Source organism: Pongo abelii, chromosome 6 (assembly GCF_028885655.2).
Source record: "Pongo abelii isolate AG06213 chromosome 6, NHGRI_mPonAbe1-v2.0_pri, whole genome shotgun sequence".
In the NCBI taxonomy this organism is placed as follows: Eukaryota; Metazoa; Chordata; class Mammalia; order Primates; family Hominidae; genus Pongo; species Pongo abelii.
Genome location: NC_071991.2, coordinates 71218477 through 71242212, shown reverse-complemented (window position 1 = coordinate 71242212; position 23736 = coordinate 71218477). Strand labels below are relative to the sequence as shown.

The 23736-nt window shown below is 35.1% G+C and overlaps 1 protein-coding gene across 7 annotated transcripts in view; it reads right to left on the bottom strand.

Annotated features, from left to right (window-relative positions):
* The window catches only part of ETV1 (ETS variant transcription factor 1), a 96793-nt gene that overhangs the window by 63799 nt on the left and 9258 nt on the right, over window positions 1-23736 (bottom strand). For all 7 annotated transcript variants that reach the window (XM_054558988.2, XM_054558987.2, XM_054558986.2 and 4 more), the window contains 1 exon segment: window positions 19548-19601. In XM_054558988.2, the coding sequence (XP_054414963.1) occupies window positions 19548-19601 (54 nt within the window).

The following is a 23736-nucleotide window of genomic DNA, read 5'->3' as shown; positions in this document are numbered from 1 at the left end:
AACCATGATAGGCCTGGTTTGCATTCTCTTCCTCACCCCTTTGAAGTAAATAGAAGCTTTGTAAATTGAGGGTGTGCATAGGGATAAAAGTTAAGTCAGATAAAGCCTGATTCTCCTCTTACCATACAAGGCATACATAAATTCTTAGCCAGTGACTATTTCTTTGAATTACTACGTTTGATTTCACTGACATAAAATTTCTGGTATATATGCATTATTTAGCATGTATTTGTTTTAAATATGGTTAACTAGAAGTGTGCCTATATGCTAAAATCCATTTACAAAAATACATTATACCCTTTGCTTTTTTCTTTCCACTTTCTCCTCCCAATAACACAACATTTTCATCCTCAGAAATTTCCAGGTTGGCCCATTTGTTGTTGTTCAGATAAACCTTGAATACATCTGACTTTTGCTAACCCACAAAATGACCTATCAAACTTCATTCCCATTACTATCCAGTGTGTATGTCTATATTCAAACACTGCTACCATTCTCTCTGATAGACACAGCAATTAATACCTGGTCTTGTCCCAACTTAATAGGCCCTGCCCTCATCACTGGGTAAATCATACAAATCTTGAGAAGCCCAGTTGATATGTGGTAAGCACAGATATATTAAAAATTAGGTGCCAAGGAAGATCATTTCATTTCTGTCACTACTTGGGTACTGTTTGTTACTTTGGGCAAACTGTTTTGCTCCCGACAATCTTAGTTTTGGCACACAGCTCTCTCTACGAGACAGTGCAGCATCATGGTTAAGACTATAAACTTTGGAGCCAGATCTACAACTTGGCTGCTGTGTGACACAGGACAATCCACCTAACTACTCTGTGCCTCGATTTTCTCACCAAAAGAAGGAGATAATAATAGTTTCTACTAAATATGGATGTTACGAAGATTGGCTGCATTAAGATATTTATAAAGTGTTTAGAAGAGGAACTAGCACATAGTGAGCATTACACAAGTATTAGCTATTATTATCAAACAAATACAGAGATATTGGGTGAATAATCTCTAGGTTCCTGTCATTTCTAGTATTTCATTGAGTAGATTTCTCATTCTATTGTAGGTCAGGCTTCATTTTCTTCATGAGGTCTTTCTCAAGTACTCCAATCTGTGTTGATCTTACTTAAAAAAAAAAAACAACAAAAAAAAAACTATAGAATTTAGTGTCTGTAAGGACTACTCATTTAATTTGTAGTCAGGTAGTATTTTTTAATTGTTAATACAATAATAGTAATAATATTAATAATTATGAATGCTCTATTTTATCCTCCTTACACATCTATAGTATCCTCACTCTTCAAAGCCCCTTTGAAAGATGAGGAAATGGAAGTACTAAGAGATTAATTGACATACCAAGGTTACCTGGCTATCAATAGGAACTGGTAGATGGGGCACTGAGCCTAACTAGTAGGACTCCAAAGCCTGCACTCTTAGGTGCTATTTTAACTTCCCACTCTACTGTACCTTAACTAGTCCCAGCATATGCTTCCCCTTCTTCCACACTTCACAGTATGCTTTTAGAAGGCAGGAATCATGTTTTTTTAAATATTTTTATGCATAAGAATTATATCCCATATAAATAGATACTTAAGTACCTATCTATCTTTATCCTGGCATTATAACTATGCAAGTAATTCATATAATGTCTAAAATGGAATGAGTCTCAAAATGATTGCTTAAAAATGGTTTGTTCTGGCCAGGCACAGTGGCTCACACCTGTAATCCCAGCACTTTGCAAGGCCGAGGCAGGTGGATCATTTGAGGTCAGGAGTTCAAGACCAGCCTGGCCTACATGGTGAAACCCCGTCTCTACTAAAAATACAGAAAGTAGCCAGAGTGGTGGCACATGCCTGTAATCCCACCTACTCGGGAGGCTGAGGCAGGAGAATGGCTGGAACCTGGGAGGCAGAGGTTGCAGTGAGCCAAGATAACACCACTGCCCTCCAGCCTGGGCAACAGAGTGAGACTCTGTCTCAAAAAAAAAAAAAAAGATTTATTCTCTGGAAACTTTTTTTTTTTTTAATTGCGAGCCATACATAGATTATTTATCTTTCTTAAGTTAAATACTTAGAGTACTGCACATAGACAACCTACCACATAAAATAAAGAGGAGGCTCTTTCACAGATCTGTAATGTATTTGCTGCTACATCTAAAGTATTTCTTCTTTTTGAGTTGTTAGTGGAGGACAATGGAAAGGAAGATGGTGTTCACCTCTTAGAGAAAAATCTATAATGAATAATTACATCTGTCTAGGGGAGATATGCTACCAGTATGTGGCAGCAGTAATGACATCACAAACCAACTCTTTCATGGCTAAATTAATCAAATGCAATCATCTTAAATTCTTTTAACTAGATTATCAACATTGCTATTCTGAATCTTCATTACTGTTACTGTAGCTTATAAAGTCCTCTGCCCTCAAAACAGTACATAAATTAAGTACATATTGATACTGCCTGACTTCTACAGAGTTACTGAGTTATTCAATACTCATCTATGTGCCAAATTCTTCAGACAAGATACCTCATTTAATCATTACATTCACCCATTTATTTTCCCCTTTTACTTACAAAGCTTAAAGAAGTTAATTAGTTCAAAATCACAAAAATGGCAAATTATAAAACTTAGATTTAAACCTAGATTTAAACCTACTCCAATCTATAAATCTATAAAATTTATAAATCTATAAATTTATAAATCTATAAAATTTATAAATTTATAAAATCTATAAAATTTATAAATTCATAAAATTTATAAATCTATAAAACTTAGATTTAAACCTACTCCAAAGCTCACATGTTGCCATGTGAGCTTATAGCTACTTTAAGATTTTACCACAGTGCCAAATTCTCTGATGCTAGTAATTCTTTTTGGAGAGAGAAAAACTAGAACCTATTTTTCTTATATTTAGCATGCAGAATCCAATTGATGAAACTCAAATTCTAATTTGTTTTGTTGTTGTTATTGATTTTCCTTGGGAGCTGAAAATATAAGAATCTGTTATCATATGCTGGGAGTGGTGGCTAATGCCTACAATGCCAACACTTTGTGAGGAAGGATCACTTGGTTCCACAAGTTCAAGACCGCTGGGCAACACAGCAATACCTCCTTTCTACAAATAATAATAATAATTAAAAAATAGCTGGGCATGGTAGCGCACACTGGTAGTCCCAGCTACTCAAGAGGCTGAGTTGGGAGGATCGCTTGAGTGTGGGTGGTTGAGGCTGCAGTGAGCCATGATTGCCCTACTGCACTCCAGCCTGGAAAACAGAGCAAGACCTCATCTCAAAAAAAAAAAAAAAAAGAAAAAGAAAAAGGATCTGTTACTATATAAGAATGATTGCACTAATATTTGTGAAATACTTTGGGTCAAACACATCTGGTCCTGTAGAAGCCCAGCCATAGCCTAATAATTGATTGATTGGAAAAGTAGCTATTTTATAAGGTGATCTTTGGTCATTTACAATTTAAGCAGCCCATTAATTTTAAATGGGCTTCAAGAGGACCATTTTAAAGCTGAATATCACTTCATTGCAAATAGTGTTACAGCAAGGGTCCTGTGGATTCATTTTTATTATTTAAATAGCAATGATCATAAAATTAGCACCCTTCTAATGTAGTTCTCATCTTGATTATTGCTATTTAACTAGTGAAATTTTTTCTTCAGGCTGAGTGAACACTATAATTATTACTGCTTTACATTGTAAAGGTTGCATCTTAATTGAAAAATCAACACTTTTTTTTCCTTTTCAATGAGTACATCAACTTTGAAAAAAAAAAAAAACATTGAGGATAGAAGCAATTTTGTTAGACCCACAAATTAGGGTGTCCTTGATTGACTAGAATTCATAACCCATAATCTTACACATAAGATGCTAACTGATCCTATAGTAGGGTCTGTATTACAAGTATCAGAATGTTTCCAGTGCAACACTTTTTGTTTTTGAATTCCTATGGTCAAAGTAGATTTGAACAAACAACACTTCTGAGTTTCTTCTGACAATATCATTACAGATATGCACTGAACTACTTAGTGTGATCAACAGCAAAAGGTCAAGTTGTTACAACTATTTACAGTATGTGTAGATATAGTAGATAAAGTCCACATGTTGGTAGGTGTAGACATTATTTATGAGTATGCAGAAAAACACTAAAAGGTAAGTTGATCAGAAATGAATGCACGTGTGATATATTATGAATGTTATGTTTTGTGTATTTCATATATCTATAGATTTTTGTATATACAGAATAAAAGCTTATATAGTATGTTCCATGTGCCAAATATATTACTTAGATATTTCACATAAACATATACAATGTTACACACATGTGTGTGTGCGTGTGTGTGTGTTTGTGTGTGTATATATATATGTATATATATATATACTCATTTAGTCACCCTAGGGAAGATAATATTTATCTCATTTTTATGCAAGAGGGAACTGAGGCACAATAATCTTAAGTTGCTTGTACAAGGTCACACACCTAGTAAATAGAGATTTGAACTCAAGAGTCCTAGGTCCAATGTCCTACTCTTATACAGTACAATGTACTCAGTCCCATAGATAAATCTCATCACGTTTATATAATATGGCTTTAGTGTCTTCAACATCAACACTATCAGTAGCATGAAATAATATAAAAAAGTAGTATCAGACAAAATGCAGAATGTGATATTCAATTAATTTCAGCACATTAGCAAATGTTCCTGGCCTAATTATGTGTTGCCAAACAGAGTCCAAATCAAAATTTTAAAATTGTCTTTTGAGAGCATCATTATTTTGTTAAGCAAACATTCAGGATTCCTGAAGCTGAAGACCTATGTATACATAGAACTTAACCACATTTCTACAATCCAAAGCACAAGCATAAAGATTTTCATAGACAAACAGGGAACTTCAGGGATTGTCTACTCCACCCTTGCTTTCCATATATGTATTAGTTTGTGCATTATGTTATAAATTAGAATAATTCCATGAAGAATAAAAATCATTTTTGATAAATTTTCCATTTTTCTTTTATTGTATTACACAAGCATACAAATATATGTATGTATACACGGATGTGGCAAAAACACTTATTTTACGTCTTTAATTCACTTGTATAGTCATGGCAAATCAATGAATAACAACTTTGTACATTTTACTGGAATGCATACACGGGAAAATGTTACAAGGTGAGTTTTGGTTCTGCCATTCAACACCTATGAATGTAGTTCCTTATATAGGAACCACATTAAACCTGTATGAGCTTTGTCTACTCTGTCTATATCCCAAGGACATTGTGAGAATCAAATGAGATACAGGATGTGAAAATGGCCTATGAAATCTAAAATGCTGAACAAACATAAATGATTAGTATTATTGCTAGTATTGTATTCATCTTTCAGTTCACAGCACCTAGCACAAGCCTGGCACTATGAATATTTGTGAACATAACTTATTTTTCATTATGAAAAAAGCTATGGTAAGAATTTAACCAACCGGACAAGCTGCGTGTTACCAAAATAAAGATGCCAAATCTAAAGAGTCTAAAACTGCTATTCCCTTAACTATTATAAATAATATGAAAATAAGAGCATATTTTCCAATTTTGTAATCACAAAATTCATGTGTGTTTTACTATATTCACAACTATTGAAATTTTGCATTAAGGTTTTTGAAAACATTTTAATACCAATCTTGGCAAAAAAAAAAAAATGGAATGCACACACACACCTATACGTATATATAGAGAGAGAAGTTTACTGATGACTTCTCATTTTCTTAGAATTTAACAAAAATTCTAAGAAAAGAATGTTATATTTTACATAAAATTCAGATGTTTGTATATATTAGCCTGCTTATATGCACATCACGCACACATAAATTCATATGACCATCTCTACATAAGACCTATAAATAAAAGGATAGGTCTATATATTCCATAAGCACATTATCCGAACTTCAGAAATTGCTGTGTAAAAGCCAAAAGCCTAAATTTCCACTTTGATCAATGGGACAGCTTTATCACAGAATGGGATGACTGACGTTTATTGATTAGCTGATAACTTTCTAATGCGAAAGCTTTTAATCTGCAATAAAACTATGAATGAAAATAGAGCTTTCACAAAGGAAAACAGGGACTGATTTTCCTGAAAGAATACAAGAACATGGAGATTTCAGATGGCAAAAACATCCAGAGAAACATAGCAATGACATCCAGCTATTTGGCTTTCCCTGCAGACCCGTGAGTTGAGACAACTGCATCACCTGACATTCTGGCCCCAGTGCCAAGGACTAGGGAATCAAATCAAATCAACATAATAAGGCTGTTGTGTTCATGAGGATGGAGAAAAACAACCCCAAACAGCAGTAAAAGTTCACTTCACAGCAGGACCACCATTTCAAAGGAAAAGCTAACACTACTGAGAGGTTTGCTTCAATACTACCCATACATCTTGATAGGGATGAGCCATTTTTAACCACGTTGGGTGGCCTTAATAGTATTTGACAGAACTTTTGCTGGTAACTCTGCAGGTGGAAATAATTCTAAGAAAAACATCTTACGGTTTAGGACTAAATTCAGTGTTGAAAAGTTCTGGGGGATAAATGGAGAAAGGGGGGCATATATTTCTAATCAAAATTTATCCAGAATTTTGTATTGGTTTATAGATCATGATCATACTTAATGTGAAAAATCGACATAATATGAAGCTAAGAATTATGCATAGATACATTAACATTGATAAAGGAGACAAAACCTGGCATAAAAATATTGAATTGAATTCATTCCTTCATCCAACAAATATACATTTGTGCTAGTGATGTAGCAGAATTTAAAAATACCCTTTTGAATAACAAAATGGGTGAGAAAAGTATCTTATTCCAGTGTCACAAATAGTGAATCTGATAAAGAAAAAAATCACTAATGAGTGAAAGTATCCAGGTTCATATTTTTTCTTATTTGCTATTTTCCCAAGACACAGCTAAGGGTGTACAATCTTTCTTTTAAAATCATAAAGAGCCTGATAATCCTTTTGGATTTCAGTTTTTCATCTTTAAATTAAAGGTGTTGATACCATTAATCTTTATCGTCTCAAGCTGCAGCTTTGAAATTTCTATGAATATTTACTACTATAATGGGAATTCCATGAACACTAGTGATACTCCTATGACTACTACTAAAACCACCGCCACTGCTGCTGCTACTACCACTGCCTCCATTCCCATCGGCTGTTCTCCTCCAGTGAGAAAAACACGCCATGTCTGAAACATTCTGGGGCCAAAACCTGTGCATAAACAACACATAAATACAGTGTTATCATAAACATCCCTCGATTTCTGGTAAATAAGAGAAAATCTTTGAGACAGAGAAGCGCACACACTGCAGCCTAGACAAGGACTGGAATAGTTCCCGAACACCATGTCCTCCCATCTATTTTTCTCACAGCTATTCGCTCAGATGAGTTCACAGAACACCTTTCTTGAGACAAACCTCTATTGGAAGATGCTCTTGGTCTCTCTTCATCTATCATACCTTGATGAGAATAATTTTCAAAAACTATTAGTGAAACACATTCTTTGTTAGCCATGCAGATTTTTTTTTTTTCAGAATAGAAACAGTTTTGAAGCTTGTACGTGTAGTCTGAGTATTGGCTGTCAGGGAGGGAAGATCTGCACAGACTAACCAACCATGAGTTGGGATTCTCAGCTGTGTAATTTCAGTCATCACATGCCTTAGTTATTTGATTATTTTATGCCCTGGGTTTCTCTTCATGTAAAACAGGAACAATATCAAGTTATTTCAGAGTATTTGTCCTAATAGAGATTATTGAGAAATGTGTGGTGAGATAGGAGTATTTAATAATATTTAGTAGAGTGCCCTAATCTGATAACTGAGATTTAGCTCTAATGTTACATAAATGCAAACAGCTTTCCATTAGCCCTCAAAGAAAAATAAAACAGAGGGAAATAAAAGCAGATATTGGCATTCGTTTTCAAACAATTCAAGCCACCTGTGCATGAATACGTTTTTTAAAAAATAAGATTCTAAATACCCAAGAAACTATTCATTCAATTCAGTATTCAATGAATAACTCAAACATGTGAATCATACACATAAACAGGGCATGAACCATCCCCTACAAGCCAATGAAAATAGGATTAAAATTAGGATCTATGTAAAGTGTGTATTGGCACATAGAATTTGTTAATTCTAAGATAATCAAGGGAAAAATAACATCTGATCTGAATCTTAAAGGGCAAATATGATCTCAATGAATAGGACAATACTCTGTAAGTAGTAATAACTAACAGTAGAGTACACCATTTTTTAAAAGTCCAAAGATATTCTTGTTAGTCCCCTATAACATGAATTTTAGCATAGGTCAACAAGGTGTTAACACAGACACTGAGAGCCATCATCCACTAGGGAATCCAGTGGCCTTGCCTTTGGACAGAGTACATTTTGTTAAAATAAGTGTAAAATTAAGTCTGGGTGTGGTGGCTCACACCTGTAATCCCAGCACAGTAGGGGGCCAAGGCGGGAGGATTGCTTGGTCTTAGGAGTTCAAGATCAGCATGGGCAACATGGCAAAACCCCATCTCTACAAAAAAATACAAAAATTAGCTGGGGATGGTGGTGCATGCCTAGGGTCTCAGGCTGAGATGGGAGAGTCATTTGAGCCCAGGAAATCGAGGTCACTTGAGCCCAGGAGATTGAGGCTGCAGTGAGCTGAGATCATGCCTCTGCACTCCAGACTGGGCGACAGAGTGAGACCCTGTCTCAAAAACAGAAACAAAAACAAACAAACAAAAAAACCTAAAATTACATGAAACCTAAGCACATTTTCTTCAATATGTAATAGATCAGAGTCTGAATACACAGTGATTATGCATAGATTTCACATCACTCATATAATTTCACATTACTCAATATGTGATAAATACAACTTCATTTATCAATTATATGCAGTAAGAACATAAGCTCCATGATAGCAGATATTTTTCTGACTTTTTTCACCACTGTATCGCCAGTGACTGGGACAAAGCCTGGCATATAATAGGGACTCAAAACACATTTGTTGAATGAGTAAACATCTAGAGTCTTATCAAAATATGTAACACCTGTACAGACTACAACTGTGTAGCATATGTACCCAATAAATAAATTAATTAAACTAAAATATCACAGGTAAAATAAGAATTGTTGCACTGTTAAGATTTATTATTCATATTTAAAAATCATAAAAATAACGGTAATGGATACGGATCTCATTTGCAAAATATAATCATTCCAATTTTGCAAACATATATGTCAATACAAGATTCTGCTACAATAAAAGATAATTAAAGGGTCCATCACAATTCAAACCTCTACAACAGGACCTAAAAACTAGTCAAAACAGGACAATATAGGCAATAACTTGGAGTAACTATGAAACAAATCTCTGAATAGTTTAATAATGTCACACCTACAGCAAAACAAACCAAAAAAACTTCTTTGCTAAACTCTAGATTTACAAAAGATTCAAAAGGTTACATACAAAACCATTGCACAAAGGTACTTTTCTGATCTTAAAGCTTAATCAGACATTGTATAAACAGTATTTTCAATCTAGCCATTCCTGATATATTGCCAATAATGGAGTTCTAGAGTTAATATTACCCTTAGCTACTGTCAAATGCAAATAGTGCTTTAGATTTAAAAAAAAATAGCATCTAACCAAAATTTTTACCTAGTAAGACACAGCACCAACTCTCATTAGGAAAAAGTTCAATAACAGACAGAAGCAAATATGCATTGTGCATCTTAAATAGACGTTTATCATGATTTAAAAAAAAGAGGAAAAATGATACCAATAAAAACCCATAACAAACACTAAACATACAATTACGATATGAAGGTCCACATGTACTAGTTTAGCTCAGGTTATTTCTTCTTTATATCTTATTTCATGAAACTTACATATTCTATGAGGTGGTAGCCCCCAAATATATTTATTTTCATGACTGCTTTTATTTTAGTTTCAAATACTAATAATTGTTGTGTTTACTTTTTTACATATCAGAATATATAGATGTATGTGTATTTATTAAAAATATGGGGACAAAAAGTATAATATTTGGTTCTGCAAATAATTTTCCACTGACATCCTTTACCTAGATTTTTTCAATAAATATTGTTTGGCTTATATTCCTATCAAGTCCATTCATTGTATAACAAAATAATTATTTAATATGAGGTCAAGTTCAACCAAAGAAGGTATAGATCACTTTCTTCAAAATAACTTGTGACTAATTATAGGAAGGGTAAGTAAAAAATATTTGCTGACATAACTTCCTTTGAGCACATTTCAAAAGTCAATTTCTACAATATATTGTTATATTAAGGACAAAATTAAAGAAGAAAAATAGGAAAGAAAAAGCTAAAGACTTGGGTTAATATGTATATTTTTAGCTTTCAGCTTTGGAAGAGCAATCACCAGTTTTGTGGAGTTTTGAATTTTAGTTTTTGGTTTTCATCTGGGCAGTAAGTCTGCCCTATCTACCTTAACAAGAATAAACTGGTAAAACCAAAAATAGTGAAAAGTATCTACTAGAGCATACTTTACTAAAATCAAGACTAATGTAATTTTCTCACTGTAAGTATACAGAATGTAAGTATTGGCTGCACCTGTCCATTACTTATATTCCGTATACTTACAGTGAGAAAATTATAAGTATAGCAATAAAGGAAAGTACACCTACTTCCTATAAAGGAAAGTGGTCCTTCATAGCAAATTCTACATACATTATTCCACCATGAATTACGTTTTTTTCTAAAACCCACTTTTCAATTCAAGCATGCATTCACCATATTTAGATAGTATCCTTTCTCTTTTCCTTCTGGCACAAAATCATAAAAATCATAATGTGGCTCTGGGCCTGAAAGATTTGTTTCCCTGTCAACTTACAGATAAGTAAATAAAGGTTAAGAGACATACCCAAGGTCTATGATTTAGATTTTATTTCTTTTACTGGACTTGATGGATTCCTGGGAGGGTATCTAAAATAAAAATTCTTGCAAGAGAGCCTACTTGCAAGATGGAGAGTACTTTTCATTGGATTTTCATTTTGATTTAAAAAATGTATTCCTTGTAAAACAATCAAGCACCAAACTAAAATTTTTGCTTTACTGGAAAGGGGGCTGCTGGGCTTTAATTGTGACAGACATAGAACGCATCTGCACCAATGGAAGAGTAGAACATCTAATGACAAGAATTCCTACTAGACACACCTAGAACAGGGTGGGTCATCAATGCCTTGGCTCTCTCTAATCAGCATTGGGAAGTTCCTTCTAAACTAGAATTGGTTCCAGTATAACAGAAATCTACAATCAGCAATGACTTTCTCACAGCTAAAATAGAGAATAATCTTTGGAAGTGGAAAATATATATAATTCTAGCAAAGATGACAAATAAGAATATATTTAAAATATTATTTTTATATAGCCTTCATTTTTTGATTCCCTAGTATATTTTAAAAATAAGATGACAATATATTACTTAAATAATATTTTCCAGAAACTGATTGCCTCTATCACATAACAAATTGTATATGGGTATGAATGGCAAGGTTCATCTTACAACTTAATTGCAAAAGACTGATACTGCTGTCTTTATTTTACAATTAAGTACATGAGAAAATATCTAACCTTGTATTCCACGAAAGGCCTGCATCAGAATCACCTAACAGCTCCTTAGAGATACAGAAGCCTAGTTCTAGGCCTCTAATGTCAAGCTCTCACGGGACAGGAAACAGGAAGCTGCATTTGCACAAGCTTCCCAAATGATTTTTATTCATGCCCAGGTCTGAATAAGATCAATGGACTGAAGTAGAATCAGACAGCTGATTACTGGCATTAAAGTAATTAAAACCTATCCAAAATGTTTTTCTATCTTTGTAGGACAACAGGTAAAATCTAAAACTGATAAAACAAGAAGTTGCAGTACAAGCATATTATTTAGTATGTAGGACAACTAAAAGGCAGTTGCTTCTAGAGAGGACAGTGAGTTGTGGGTTGCAGGAATAGGGAATAATTTTATTTGCACTTTTTCCTACTCTGTAAATACACTGCTTTGACAAAATATTTAAACTGGGCCAGGCGCAGTGGCTCACGCCTGTAATCCCAGCACTTTGGGAGGCCGAGGCAGGAGAATCACGAGGTCAGGAGATGGAGACCATCCTGGCTAATACAGTGAAACCCCGTCTCTACTAAAAATACAAAAAAAAATTAGCCAGGCATGGTGGCGGGCGCCTGTGGTCCCAGCTAGTCGGGAGGCTGAGGCAGAAGAATGGCGTGAATCTGGGAGGCAGATCTTGCAGTGAGCCGAGGTCACGCCACTCCATTCCAGCCTGGGCGACAGAGCGAGACTCCGTCTCAAAACAAACAAACAAACAAACAAAAAAACACAAAGCAACAACTACAAAATGCATACCCAAAAGAAACTCAGAACCATCAAGAGGTAGCTATCGTATAGCTCTCAGGAATACTAACTTGGGCGAGAAGGTATGCAACTAGTCATGCTTGAAATGGATAGTTTGAGTCTATTTGGTAACATGTTTAAATATGCCTCAAAAAAAGTTTTAAATTTTTTTGAAACTGAAAACAAACCAAAAAACTCATGTTCTTAAATCCAAAAAATGCCATTTCTCTTTCAGTGTGTGCTCTCATTTTGGTAAAAGCAGTCAGAAAAACGAAAGAAGACTAAGGTTTTCCTGACCAATCATATCAAAAAAACTTAATCAGGCAAGAAAGTTTTCAAAATTAGTAATGAAAAAATCAACTTTATAAAGTACTCACTGTATGTGATGTAGTAAGGTAACTTAGTAAAGGTAACTTAGTAAAAAGGCAGGAAATTATGAAAACAAACCATAAATGGAATTTTTCTGATCCTGGACAAGTACGTGTTAACATAAACTATTCAGTCAGGCTCTACATAGACCTGACTGACTTCAGTTTTCTAAGGAGCAGATTTGTAACAGTAATCTAAGTACTTCTTTTTTCCACTTCATTGCAAAAAAAAAAAAAAAAAGTCAAATGCTATTCTTTATTTTCTTTATTTTATTTAATTTATTTATTTTTTGAGACAGAATCTTACTGTCACCCAGGCCAGAGCGCAATGGCATGATCTCGATCTCGGCTCACTGCAACCTCTACCTCCCAGGTTCAAGCAATTCTCCTGCCTCAGCCTCCTGAGTAGCTGGGACTACAGGCATGTGACACCATGCCCAGCTAATTTTGTAGTTTTAGTAGAGACGGGGTTTCGCCATGTTAGCCAGGCTAGTCTTGAACTCCTGACCTTAGGTGATCCGCCTGCCTCGGCCTCCCAAAGTGCTGGGACTACAGGCGTGAGCCACTGTGCCCGACCCAGATGCTATTCTTAAAACCAGAAATTCTTAAAGAAACAAAGTGTAGTTATGATTTTCATTTACTTAAAGTGTCATCCATGTAATAATAATAGTGGTTTTAAACAGCTGAGTCCCCACACAAGGGTTTGTCTGGATGATTTTTGTATGGTCCACTAGTATTGTATTACAGATATCTGATAAAGTATAGAAGTTTGCAAAAGATTTACTTTTGTAAATAGTGAAGAGTCAGGGTTATTATTATTTCTTTAATAACATTTTTTCCAACTGACTTGCATTCCAGTGTATTTTACTGAGTGTAAGATAAAGCAGTAGAGTTACAAGGATCTATCCTGTTGGGAATTTTGCATAACCCTGGGACTTATGCACACTCCTGGAAATGCTCTGGAAGAAAATAAAATGTAAATGTGAAAGTCATTATCATGTGAATCACTACAGAGAAAAGATTGAAATGAACTAATGTAACCAAATGGAAACAAACTAGTTATAAAAATAACACATAACTTTGTTACGAAGAACAAAATGAAAGGTGGTAGATTTTTAAAGATGAATGATATAACGGCCAGGCACGGTGGCTCACGCCTGTAATCCCAGCACTTTGGGAAGCTAAGGCGGGTGGATCACTTGAAGTCAGGAGTTTGAGACTAGCCTGGACAACAACAGTGAAACTCCGTCTCTACTAAAAATACAAAAATTATCCGGGCATGGTAGCGCATGCCTGTAATCCCAGCTACCTGGGAGGCTGAGGCAAGAGACACTTGAACCCGGGAGGCAGGAGTTGCAGTGAGCCAAGATCGTGCCACTGCACTCCAGCCTAGATGATACAGCGAGACTCTGTCTCAAAAAGAAAAAAAAAAAAAAAGATATAACTAAATTTAAAATATATGATTTGAGGCTGGGTATGATGGCTCATGCCTGCAATCCTAGCACTTCAGGAGGCCAACTTGAGCAGATCACTTAAGCCCAGGAGTTCAAGTCCAGCCTGGGCAAAATCCCATGTCTCTATAAAATACAAAAATTGGCCGGGCATGGTGGTGCGTGCCTGTAGTCCCAGCTACTTGGGAGGCTGAAGTAGGGTAGACTGCTGAACTAAGGAGGCAGAGTTTGCAGTGAGCCAAAATCATGCCACTGCACTCTAGCCAGGGCAACCAAGTGAGACCCTGTCTCAGAATAAAATAAGATTGAAAACATAACATTATTGAAGTAATTAAATTTAAAGTAAACAATTTAGGAAAATTCTGTTTAAATACAAATGTATATCCACTTCAGAAACATAAGGTTCACCTATGTTTGAAATACTCCTTAATTTGTCCTTTTTGAGAAGATACACTTCTATTTCTTCTGGATTAAAGCACATCCTAACATAATTCTATTTTTTCCAACAGAGTGTCTGAGTTATGAAAAGATTTATTGCTAAGGAATAAACAATTTGTTAAAAGCATGTTATTGTTTCTCTCAGCCTTAATCGATTTCCTGGCATGCACTTGTAGGAACTTGTTTTCACTTGGTTTTTATTTTTATTTTCTGATAGATATAGGGTCTCATTATGTTGCCCAGGCTGGTCTCCAACTCCCAAGCTCAAGCAATTCTCCACTTCAACCTTCCAAAGTGCCGGGATTATAGGCATGAGCCACAATGCCCAGGCTCTGTTTTCACTTATTTTTAATGCCTATACTTGCTTCAAAGTTAGCATCCTTCAAAGGTTAGCAATCTACAGTATACCATCACTGGATTCCACATTTCCAATTAAAACATTTTGTAAACAGCAACAAACAATGCTTAGGGAAATTTTTAGAAAGTTCTCAAGTGTTACGATTTAATTTCATTTTCACAATTTTTGGATGCTCTGATCTCTATTATTCTACATGCATTTAAACATGTTACAGTCAAATGCATATTCTATAATCCAGTATTGAGCAAAATTTTGTTCTTCATTCTCTTAACCTTAATTTACCAAAGGACTAAAGCAGTAAAAGCTAAGGCAGAAGCACCTTATTTTATTGAGGCATGCAAGGAAACCTGATTACTCACATTTTAAAAAATATCCCCATAGAATTTACAGACAGGCCATACAGAGGGGATGGAGTTTCTTTCTCTTTCTAGAGATAGGATCCCTCTGTCCCCACTAAGCATACCCAGACGGACGAGAATCAAACATCTGTTTAAAGGCATTTTGGAGACCATCTAACCTCTCAATTCCAATATTTGATAAACTTCTGCATCCAGAAATCCTCTTTAGTATCTAATACAAATGCCCTATTCTTCTTTTTAAATCATTTCCCTCTTGTCCTTTCTTCGGTGAAGAATAAAATTAGCTGGTTATTATAATCTGAACAATAGTCCTTCATGTCTGTGAAAACCTGAAATAACATATTCCTCCACTTTTTTTCTAAATTAGGCTATTTCAGACTTATTTTTGCCTCTGTTTATAGGTTTTTTAAAATTATTATGTGTCTTATTTACATGTCCCAAAGCCATATTTGTTAAACTGTAAATATTCTCTAATTGAAGTAAAATAAACCTTCACAATTCTGAAAACATTTGGTTAAACTTTCATAGTTTCGGCAAGTTTTCCCAGAATGAGACTATACGTGCAGTTTTAAGGCATATCATATGTTTCTACCTTAAGAAAGGAATTAAGACTCTGAAGATGCTTAGGAGGAAATAAGCACTAAGAAGGTGATCATGAATACAATGATAATTTTACTTATTGTTCTTCTATAACATGTAAGCCATGCTGAATGTGACGTGCTTCTTGTACCCTCAAGAAGTTCACAATCTTATCAAAGACACAAATGTATCTAAAATACTATAATACAATAAATATAATATACAAGATGCTGTGGAGTCCAGCTAACTCTGTGGGGTCAGAGTGGCAAGAAAAGGCTGAGAAAGACTTCAGTAAGGTGAAATCTAAGCTGAGTCTGAAATAGGAGGTTCACCAGATTGTAAAGCAAAAATGAAAAGTTTTAAAGCAAAATGAACATATGCAAGGGCAAAGAGATTTACAACAACTCAATCTGCCCAGAGAACTGAAAAATTAGACGGGCTAAAGTACAGAGGAAAGGAAAAGACAGGGTACTGGAGTAGCAAGAGTTTAAACCAAAAGGATAGTCAAGGCCTGGGTTATAGAAGAATTTTCCGTACAGCTAAAGAAATAGGACTTTGTCCTGCAGACAGTTTAAGAAGAAAAGTAACAAGGCCAAATAGCTGTGTGTTAATGCTACTGCACAGAGTGGCTTGCAAAGAGGGAAAATCAAAAGACAAGAAAACCAACCAAAAGGCTGACTCAGAAGTTCAGTCAAGGCAGAATGTAGGTGTGTGAACTAAAGCAATGAAATAGGGATGAAGGAGAGGCCATGGGCCATGAAATTAAGATATTTTTGAAAGCTAAGATCAACAAGTTGGTTAGCAATTTGAGGTTTATTGTAAAGAACTGAGGTCTCTAAGGATGAATATCAGGATTTCAGTTTGGATGGTGATGCCACTAACTTAGAAAGGCAACAGAAGTAAAAGAGCAACGTCGGTCAGGAGAAATCATGATTTCACTGTTGGACTTGCTGAGTCTAAATTGTCTGTGGAGTGTTGCGTTAAAGATTGGAGTTGGCATGTAGATGGTGTTTTGTGCAATGCACAGCCAAGGGCTAAGGGAGTGAGTCCAGAGATGTTGCCTTTTTCTAATCTGCACAGGGACACTAGCAGGGATCAGGTGAGGATGTCCAATAGACAGCTTCGGAGGGAAGAACCAGGCTGGAGACAACAATGTGGAAGACATCGCTGTTCAAAGCTGTGCTGACCAATACAATAGTCAGTAGCCAGACATGTCTAAATTTAAAATAATCAAAATTAAATAAAGTTAAAAATTCATTTCCTCAGTCTCACTAACCACATTTCGTGTGCTCAACGGCCAAGGTGGTTAGTGGACACTGTATCAGGTGGCACAGGTGTAGTCATTTCCACCACAGAAAGTTCTATGGGACAGTGCTGGCATGGTGCATGTAAAATAAGAGGAAAGGGGGCTCACACCTGTGACCCCAGCACTTTGGGAGGCCAAGGCGGGTGGATCATGAGGTCAGGAGATCGAGACCATCCTGGCCAACACAGTGAAACCCCATCTCTACTAAAAATACAAAAAATTAGCTGGGCGTGGTGGCCGATGCCTGTAGTCCCAGCTACTCGGGAGGCTGAGGCAGGAGAATGGCGTGAACCCGGGAGGTGGAGCTTGCAGTGAGCCAAGATTGTGCCACTGCACTCTAGCCTGGGCAATAGGGCGAGACTCCGTCTCAAAAAAAAAAAAAGAAAAGAAAAGAAAAGAAAAAGGAAAGGTTTGGGGACAGAACCCTAGGGAAAGAAGAGGTCCACAAAGAGGAGGGAAGGAAGATGAGTTGAGTAAGAAGGAGTGGTCAAGGGATTAAAAAACAAAAAAAAAAGGAAGAAAATCACGCCAGTGTGACCTTCAGAAAAGAGTTCAAAGAGACTAAATATTCAAGAATAAGAAAAGCTGAAAAGAGGTCAAATAAGAAAAGGGGTAAAAAATTACCTATAGGTGGCTCATTTTACCCTGACAATTGGTATAGTATTGGAATTGTTACCAATTACTTTGGATGTAAAATATCAACGAGATTAATTCTTTTACTCAGACGATGTGTTTAGCTTTTAGAAAGAAGAATTCAATTGCCCACAGGAAGGGAAATGTTGGAAATATGACCATTCTCTTTCCATACTTTAATCAAGAAGGGGAGGACTTGTATGAGCCATCATCCTTCTGGGAGTGTTTCTAAGGGTGTATAATTAAGGTCTATATAGTTGCTGAGTAAGTTTCTTGAAAGCCTATGTCAAATACCTGTGTTTAGACATCAAACAGCATTATACAGTTTTCTTCTCGGATCAGAAATAAAGCTAATACAACAGTGGTTACCAGGGACTGAGGGCAGAGAAATGGGAGTTATTGTTTTACAGGTACGGAACTTCAGCTTGGGATACAAAAAAGTTCTGAAGTTGAATAGTGGTGAAGGTTGTACAACAATGTGAATGTACTTAATGCCATTGAACTACAAACTTAAAAATAGTTGAAATGGTAAATTTTGTGGTATGTATATTTTACCACAGTAATTTCTTTATAATCAAGCTGAGTTGAAACATGTAACATGTTAGAGAATCTGGACAAAACCTTGCACAACCCTCTACGCCTGAGAAATTTAACATACCAAACATAAATGCTGAAAACATTGCCCACAACATCTGTTACTTGAAGTAATGCAGGTATTTGTATTAGAAAAAATAAAACAAATTTAGATGTCACCAACAGAACAAAAATGCATTAGGCCAGTTTCATAATTAAGAAGGCATTTATACCCTTTGCCTTACTATTTGCTCCTTTGGTCAGTAGCGGCAGTTAGCTGGTAGAATGGCAGATTATAAATATCAGCAGTAAACCCCAAGGCAACCACGTTTGTACAGGCAAAACGCTCACTCTGCAATTAAGAGACCGTGAGTACTCCATGCATCACTCCTCGTGCATTCTCTGACAGACCCGGGAGCAAGGCTCGGGGAAAGGAACGCGGAAGACGGAACCCTGAGAGAAGCCAATGGCTACTTCCATTTGTGTTACTGCAACCAGGACGCAGAAAATTTCAGGCTAAAAATTAAATAAAAGCAGGTGACAATTCATAAATGTACAATACTACAATAAGCCAATGAATGTTTGGTCCAGAATCTTTTATAAATTGTACAATAACTAATCTCAAGTAGTTTTTAACTCTATCTCCCATCAGCATCCGGGCATTTCTCTGTAAGCATATTGGCAAACTGGAAGTAAACATGCGCATGTTCATGGATCACACCCTATTTCCTCCCAAAGATATTTACCAATATGAAGAACAAGACCATCTTTCAATCAACTCAGTCTTCCTTGCCTACTATTTGGAGTTCTCTTCCGATATACAGAATTCAAGAATTCTGCTCAAAATAGAGTTTCTGCTGATGTCACAACCTAACAAATCAAATCATCTTATGGCTGTAAGTTAAAAAGGCGCTGGTACAATGTAAGACGAGACACTGGACGTGAAAACCAACCAAAGAGAAAGAAGGAAAGAAGGAAACCAGAAAGACAGAAAAATACAAGAGATGAGTCATACTATACTTACAACTTTCAGCCTGATAGTCTGGTACAAACTGCTCATCATTGTCAGGTACCTGAGCTGAAGAAGAAAAAGAAAATTAAAAAAAAATTAAGGGAGAAACTGCCAAAAGCATAAGGAATGTCAAGTAAAATCTGTCAAGTAAGATCTTCTTGGGCTGAGATCAAACCTATGATTATTTGCCAATGAGCTCCTATTTAAAATGGTATTGACAACACTACTTAGGAGGAGAAATGGAAGGGGATCATTGATGTCAACTAGGAACCATATATATGTCAGAAATAGGATGATGGCGGGGGTATTCCCTCTGAATTTCACCTGCCAGATGGAAATAAAAGAGATGCAAAATAAAGAAAGCTATAGAGTTTCCATTTCCCGCAGTTTTTTTTTTCAAGAATACAGCAAAAGCTATTTCAATTCACCCACTGCCAGTGTGTAAGCAGCCTATTTAAATTAACCACACAATTATTTTAAGTGATGTGCAGTTATCACACACGTCCTTCTGCTTTTTTAGAAATGTCTGCTGGTATGTTCTCTGTCCTGCAAAATACACCATATTTTAAGATGCTTGCACTGAATTTTGCCAAAGTATGCTACAAAGGTTTTTAAATGGAAGAATGGTCCGTGATTTGGCTCATATATAATAAAGTATTATATTTCAAAGATTATATTCACATTAATAAAATAACAAACAAAAACACAAATGTCATCTTTTCATTCAAAATATTTTCCTGGCAACTACTAGGCATTAACAAAAAGAATATCACTAGTTCGTCAGTCCTAATGTCAAAAGATTTTCCTATTTTTAGTAAAGGAAAAATACTGAATAGCAAGGACTTACTGCATTTGGCAGCAATCAAAACACACGTGCATTTTTCACTTCTAAAATGTTTTCATCACAGTTGATTTAGACATCGAAGTAACCTATTCCAAACTGAATATTAATAATAAGCTTTCACAAACACACATAAATACATGCAAACACACACACACACACATGCCCAAAAAATAGAAGTTAGGTTACTTTTGATTTGATAAAAATATAATGAATTATCACCCTAATTAACTTTAGCTGTCATTTGACTAGCTAGTATTACTTTATTAGTGTTACGTAATACTGAAACTTTTTTATCCAGCCAAGTCACATTTAAATAGATGTTAATTAACTTTCTTAAATGAACCTATTCTGTATGAGGAATGCTTATTAAAATAAACAGTCTCTTTTGAAAATGCTTCAGGTTGGTAACTGAATGGCTTAAGAAAAAAATCTACATAAAAAGGAATTCTACATTTTAAAAAAATTTTGTATAAAAAAGAATACAATATACAGAATTAAAGTTTCTTTTTATCAGTTTAATATTATTCTTTAAAAACAGACATTTGGCTGAATAAAATTTGTGTTATATTATGAAGAGCATAACAATCTGATAATTGTGCCTGTTATAAAAATGTATGCAGTTTGACATTCAACTGTTTTCTAACAACTCTCTTCTTTCTGTACACCAATAATTAACCTTATTACGAATGCACTGTATCCCCACTACCAAACAAAATCAAACAAATTAAGAATTTTTTCAAGTTTTAACTGATGCCTATTTGATCAGCCTATATTGCAAGGAGAATTTTTTTCTCTTCATATTGCTCTAATATCTGATACTGTGGGTAACAACTTTAAAGTTAGCGAACTACAAATCTTAATTCTGTGACATGCTAGTTGTGCAACTTTGGTTAAGTGACTGAACCTCTTCGAACTGAATTTTACTTATCAGTTTACTAATGAAAATACAGGTTTTTTGGTGAGGATTAAATGAAACAGTCTAAACACAATGCCAGCTACTCAAGAAATGTTCCTTATTTTCTTCTTTCCAGTCCTCTACCCACCAACCCTTGTCTTTCAAGTCATCCACAAAAAAGTACTTGTCATTACAATGCTCAGTTTAATATCTTTACTTCTAATGAAGTCTACTAGAGAGGCAAAGAAACAGCTAAAATCTGTATATTAGCATTCTCTCAGCTAATTAACACAACATATTTTTTGACACTGCAGAAAAAAATGTTCTAAAAGATTCATAAATTACAAGGCGAATGGTGTGCTTTCAAATAAGTCTTCATAAAAAATTACAAGTGTTTTAAATATATATTTAATAAATAACAGCAAGTACACAGATTCAAATCCTGCACATTTTTCCCATTATATCCTTGTTTTGGTTTTCTCTCAGAATTAACAGCTGAACAGATATAACTATTGAGATGCAAATATATCAACCACAACAATTACTGGGCTTTTAGAAAGCCAACATTTACAAGAATCTAATAAAAATATAATATCCCTTTACAGGAAAAGTTATAAATAGCTGGTGAGTAACAAAAGTATATTTGTAACTGAACATGATGGTACGAATGTCTTAAAGGTCTTTTGTTTGTTTTTGTAGTATTGTAAGCAGATTTGCAACTTCATAATATATGTCATGGCAAGAGCAGCACAGAATCATTGATGGGGGTGTGATGTGTGCTGGAATATGTGTGAGGAAAAAAGGGCCAAATTTTAGGAGTAGAATAATCTAGAAGTTATACCTCGCAAATATACAGAAAATAGCTGCACAATAACAACCTGTAAAGAGTAAGAATAAGAATTCCTATTTCTGTTCTAACTCCTTAACATACTGAATAAATACTTCACACTTACTCCTGAACATATTACAGAATTTTAACAAAAAACATATGACTCACGTTTTCACAGAAGCTAATCTTAAGAAACTGAATAGACCAAATGAAGCAGCATGCTACTTAAATAGACAAAGGCTTAAGTATACCTCTAATTTCAAGTTAGAGTAAACGGAAAGCAGTTAACTAAAAACACAAGTTGGATCTAGGCAAGGAAAATATGACAAAGTATTGCCACACTTGTATCATACATTTCCTTTTTTCTTCAATTCAGGGGAATACCGTGAAGGAGCAAACTGTAGCTGCCTGAAAATTTGCAGCAAGCCATACCAACTCCAAAGTTGAAAATTAACAATAGAGGTCAACCTAAAAAAAGCAATGTTTTTTCCACTACTATCTATTATAAACTGTGCTTGATATAATCACCTTTGGGGAATGAAAATGTTTCCCCACACTATGTAATTAAAGATGAAGGGGAAGAGGAGGAAAGGAGAAGGGGAGAAAGTATATACCAAAAGACCAATAAAATGCTTTCAAGGAGATTAAGCATGTGGATTTTATTGGTAATAGCTGGAGCAGCTCTATCAGTTCATTGCACATTAATAGACAAGTTGCCATCAAGTCTCAGGATCTCGGCTTTAAAAGGGTAGTATCTGCACTCTCAGCTATTTGTTTTACCTAGATTCTTATCCAAAGTTGTTTTACTGTTTTCTCTCTTTTTGCTACGTATCAATACATATTATCAGAAAGCAATTCATGAAAATATTAAATCATGACCTATATGTCACAAACTCACCAATTCTCCTTTTTAATTTCAATACTTTTCTTAACTAATATTGCCTTAGGGATGGATAATTTTAAATATAGCTTGCCTTTATGTTATGCTTATTTTTAACTTTCAAATGAAATAATAATCATTACTTAAGAAAAAGTAAGTGATGAAAAAGTTTCCAAGGTTGGCTGCAGGGAAGTGAAAACCCTCCTATTCTTACAAACTATGTACCTATTGGGTTTTCTTTTAAAGCTAAGGAAAAAGTGGAAGAATTACAAATAAAACAAACGTCAAGTATAAAAGGGGTTAATATTTAATTAAAACCAGTTCTATCCACTGTAACAATGACCTGGAGCCAAACAAGGCGGAAGATGTATGAGTCATTCTTTCTGCCCGTGAATGAGACAGCTGATCTCCTCAGCAATTCCTCAAGACAAGCAGGCAGAACTGGAGTTCTGCCTCCATTCACAAAAACACAGTCCAGCATATGAGCCATGTGGCCCAACCACAATCTTTTCATGTCACACCCTTCCAGGGAGCTAAAGCAAGTAAACTTGGACTTGCAATATAAACACACCAATTTTATTGCTCTGTCTCAGAGCTCAGATCCATTAAAGGAACACATTTAAATAAATGACAAGTTTACAAAGTTACATATATACATACATACATATATATATATATATATACACACACAAATACATAAATACACATATCCCATCCTGCTTTACAGAGTAACTTGTTACAGAAACTTGCATG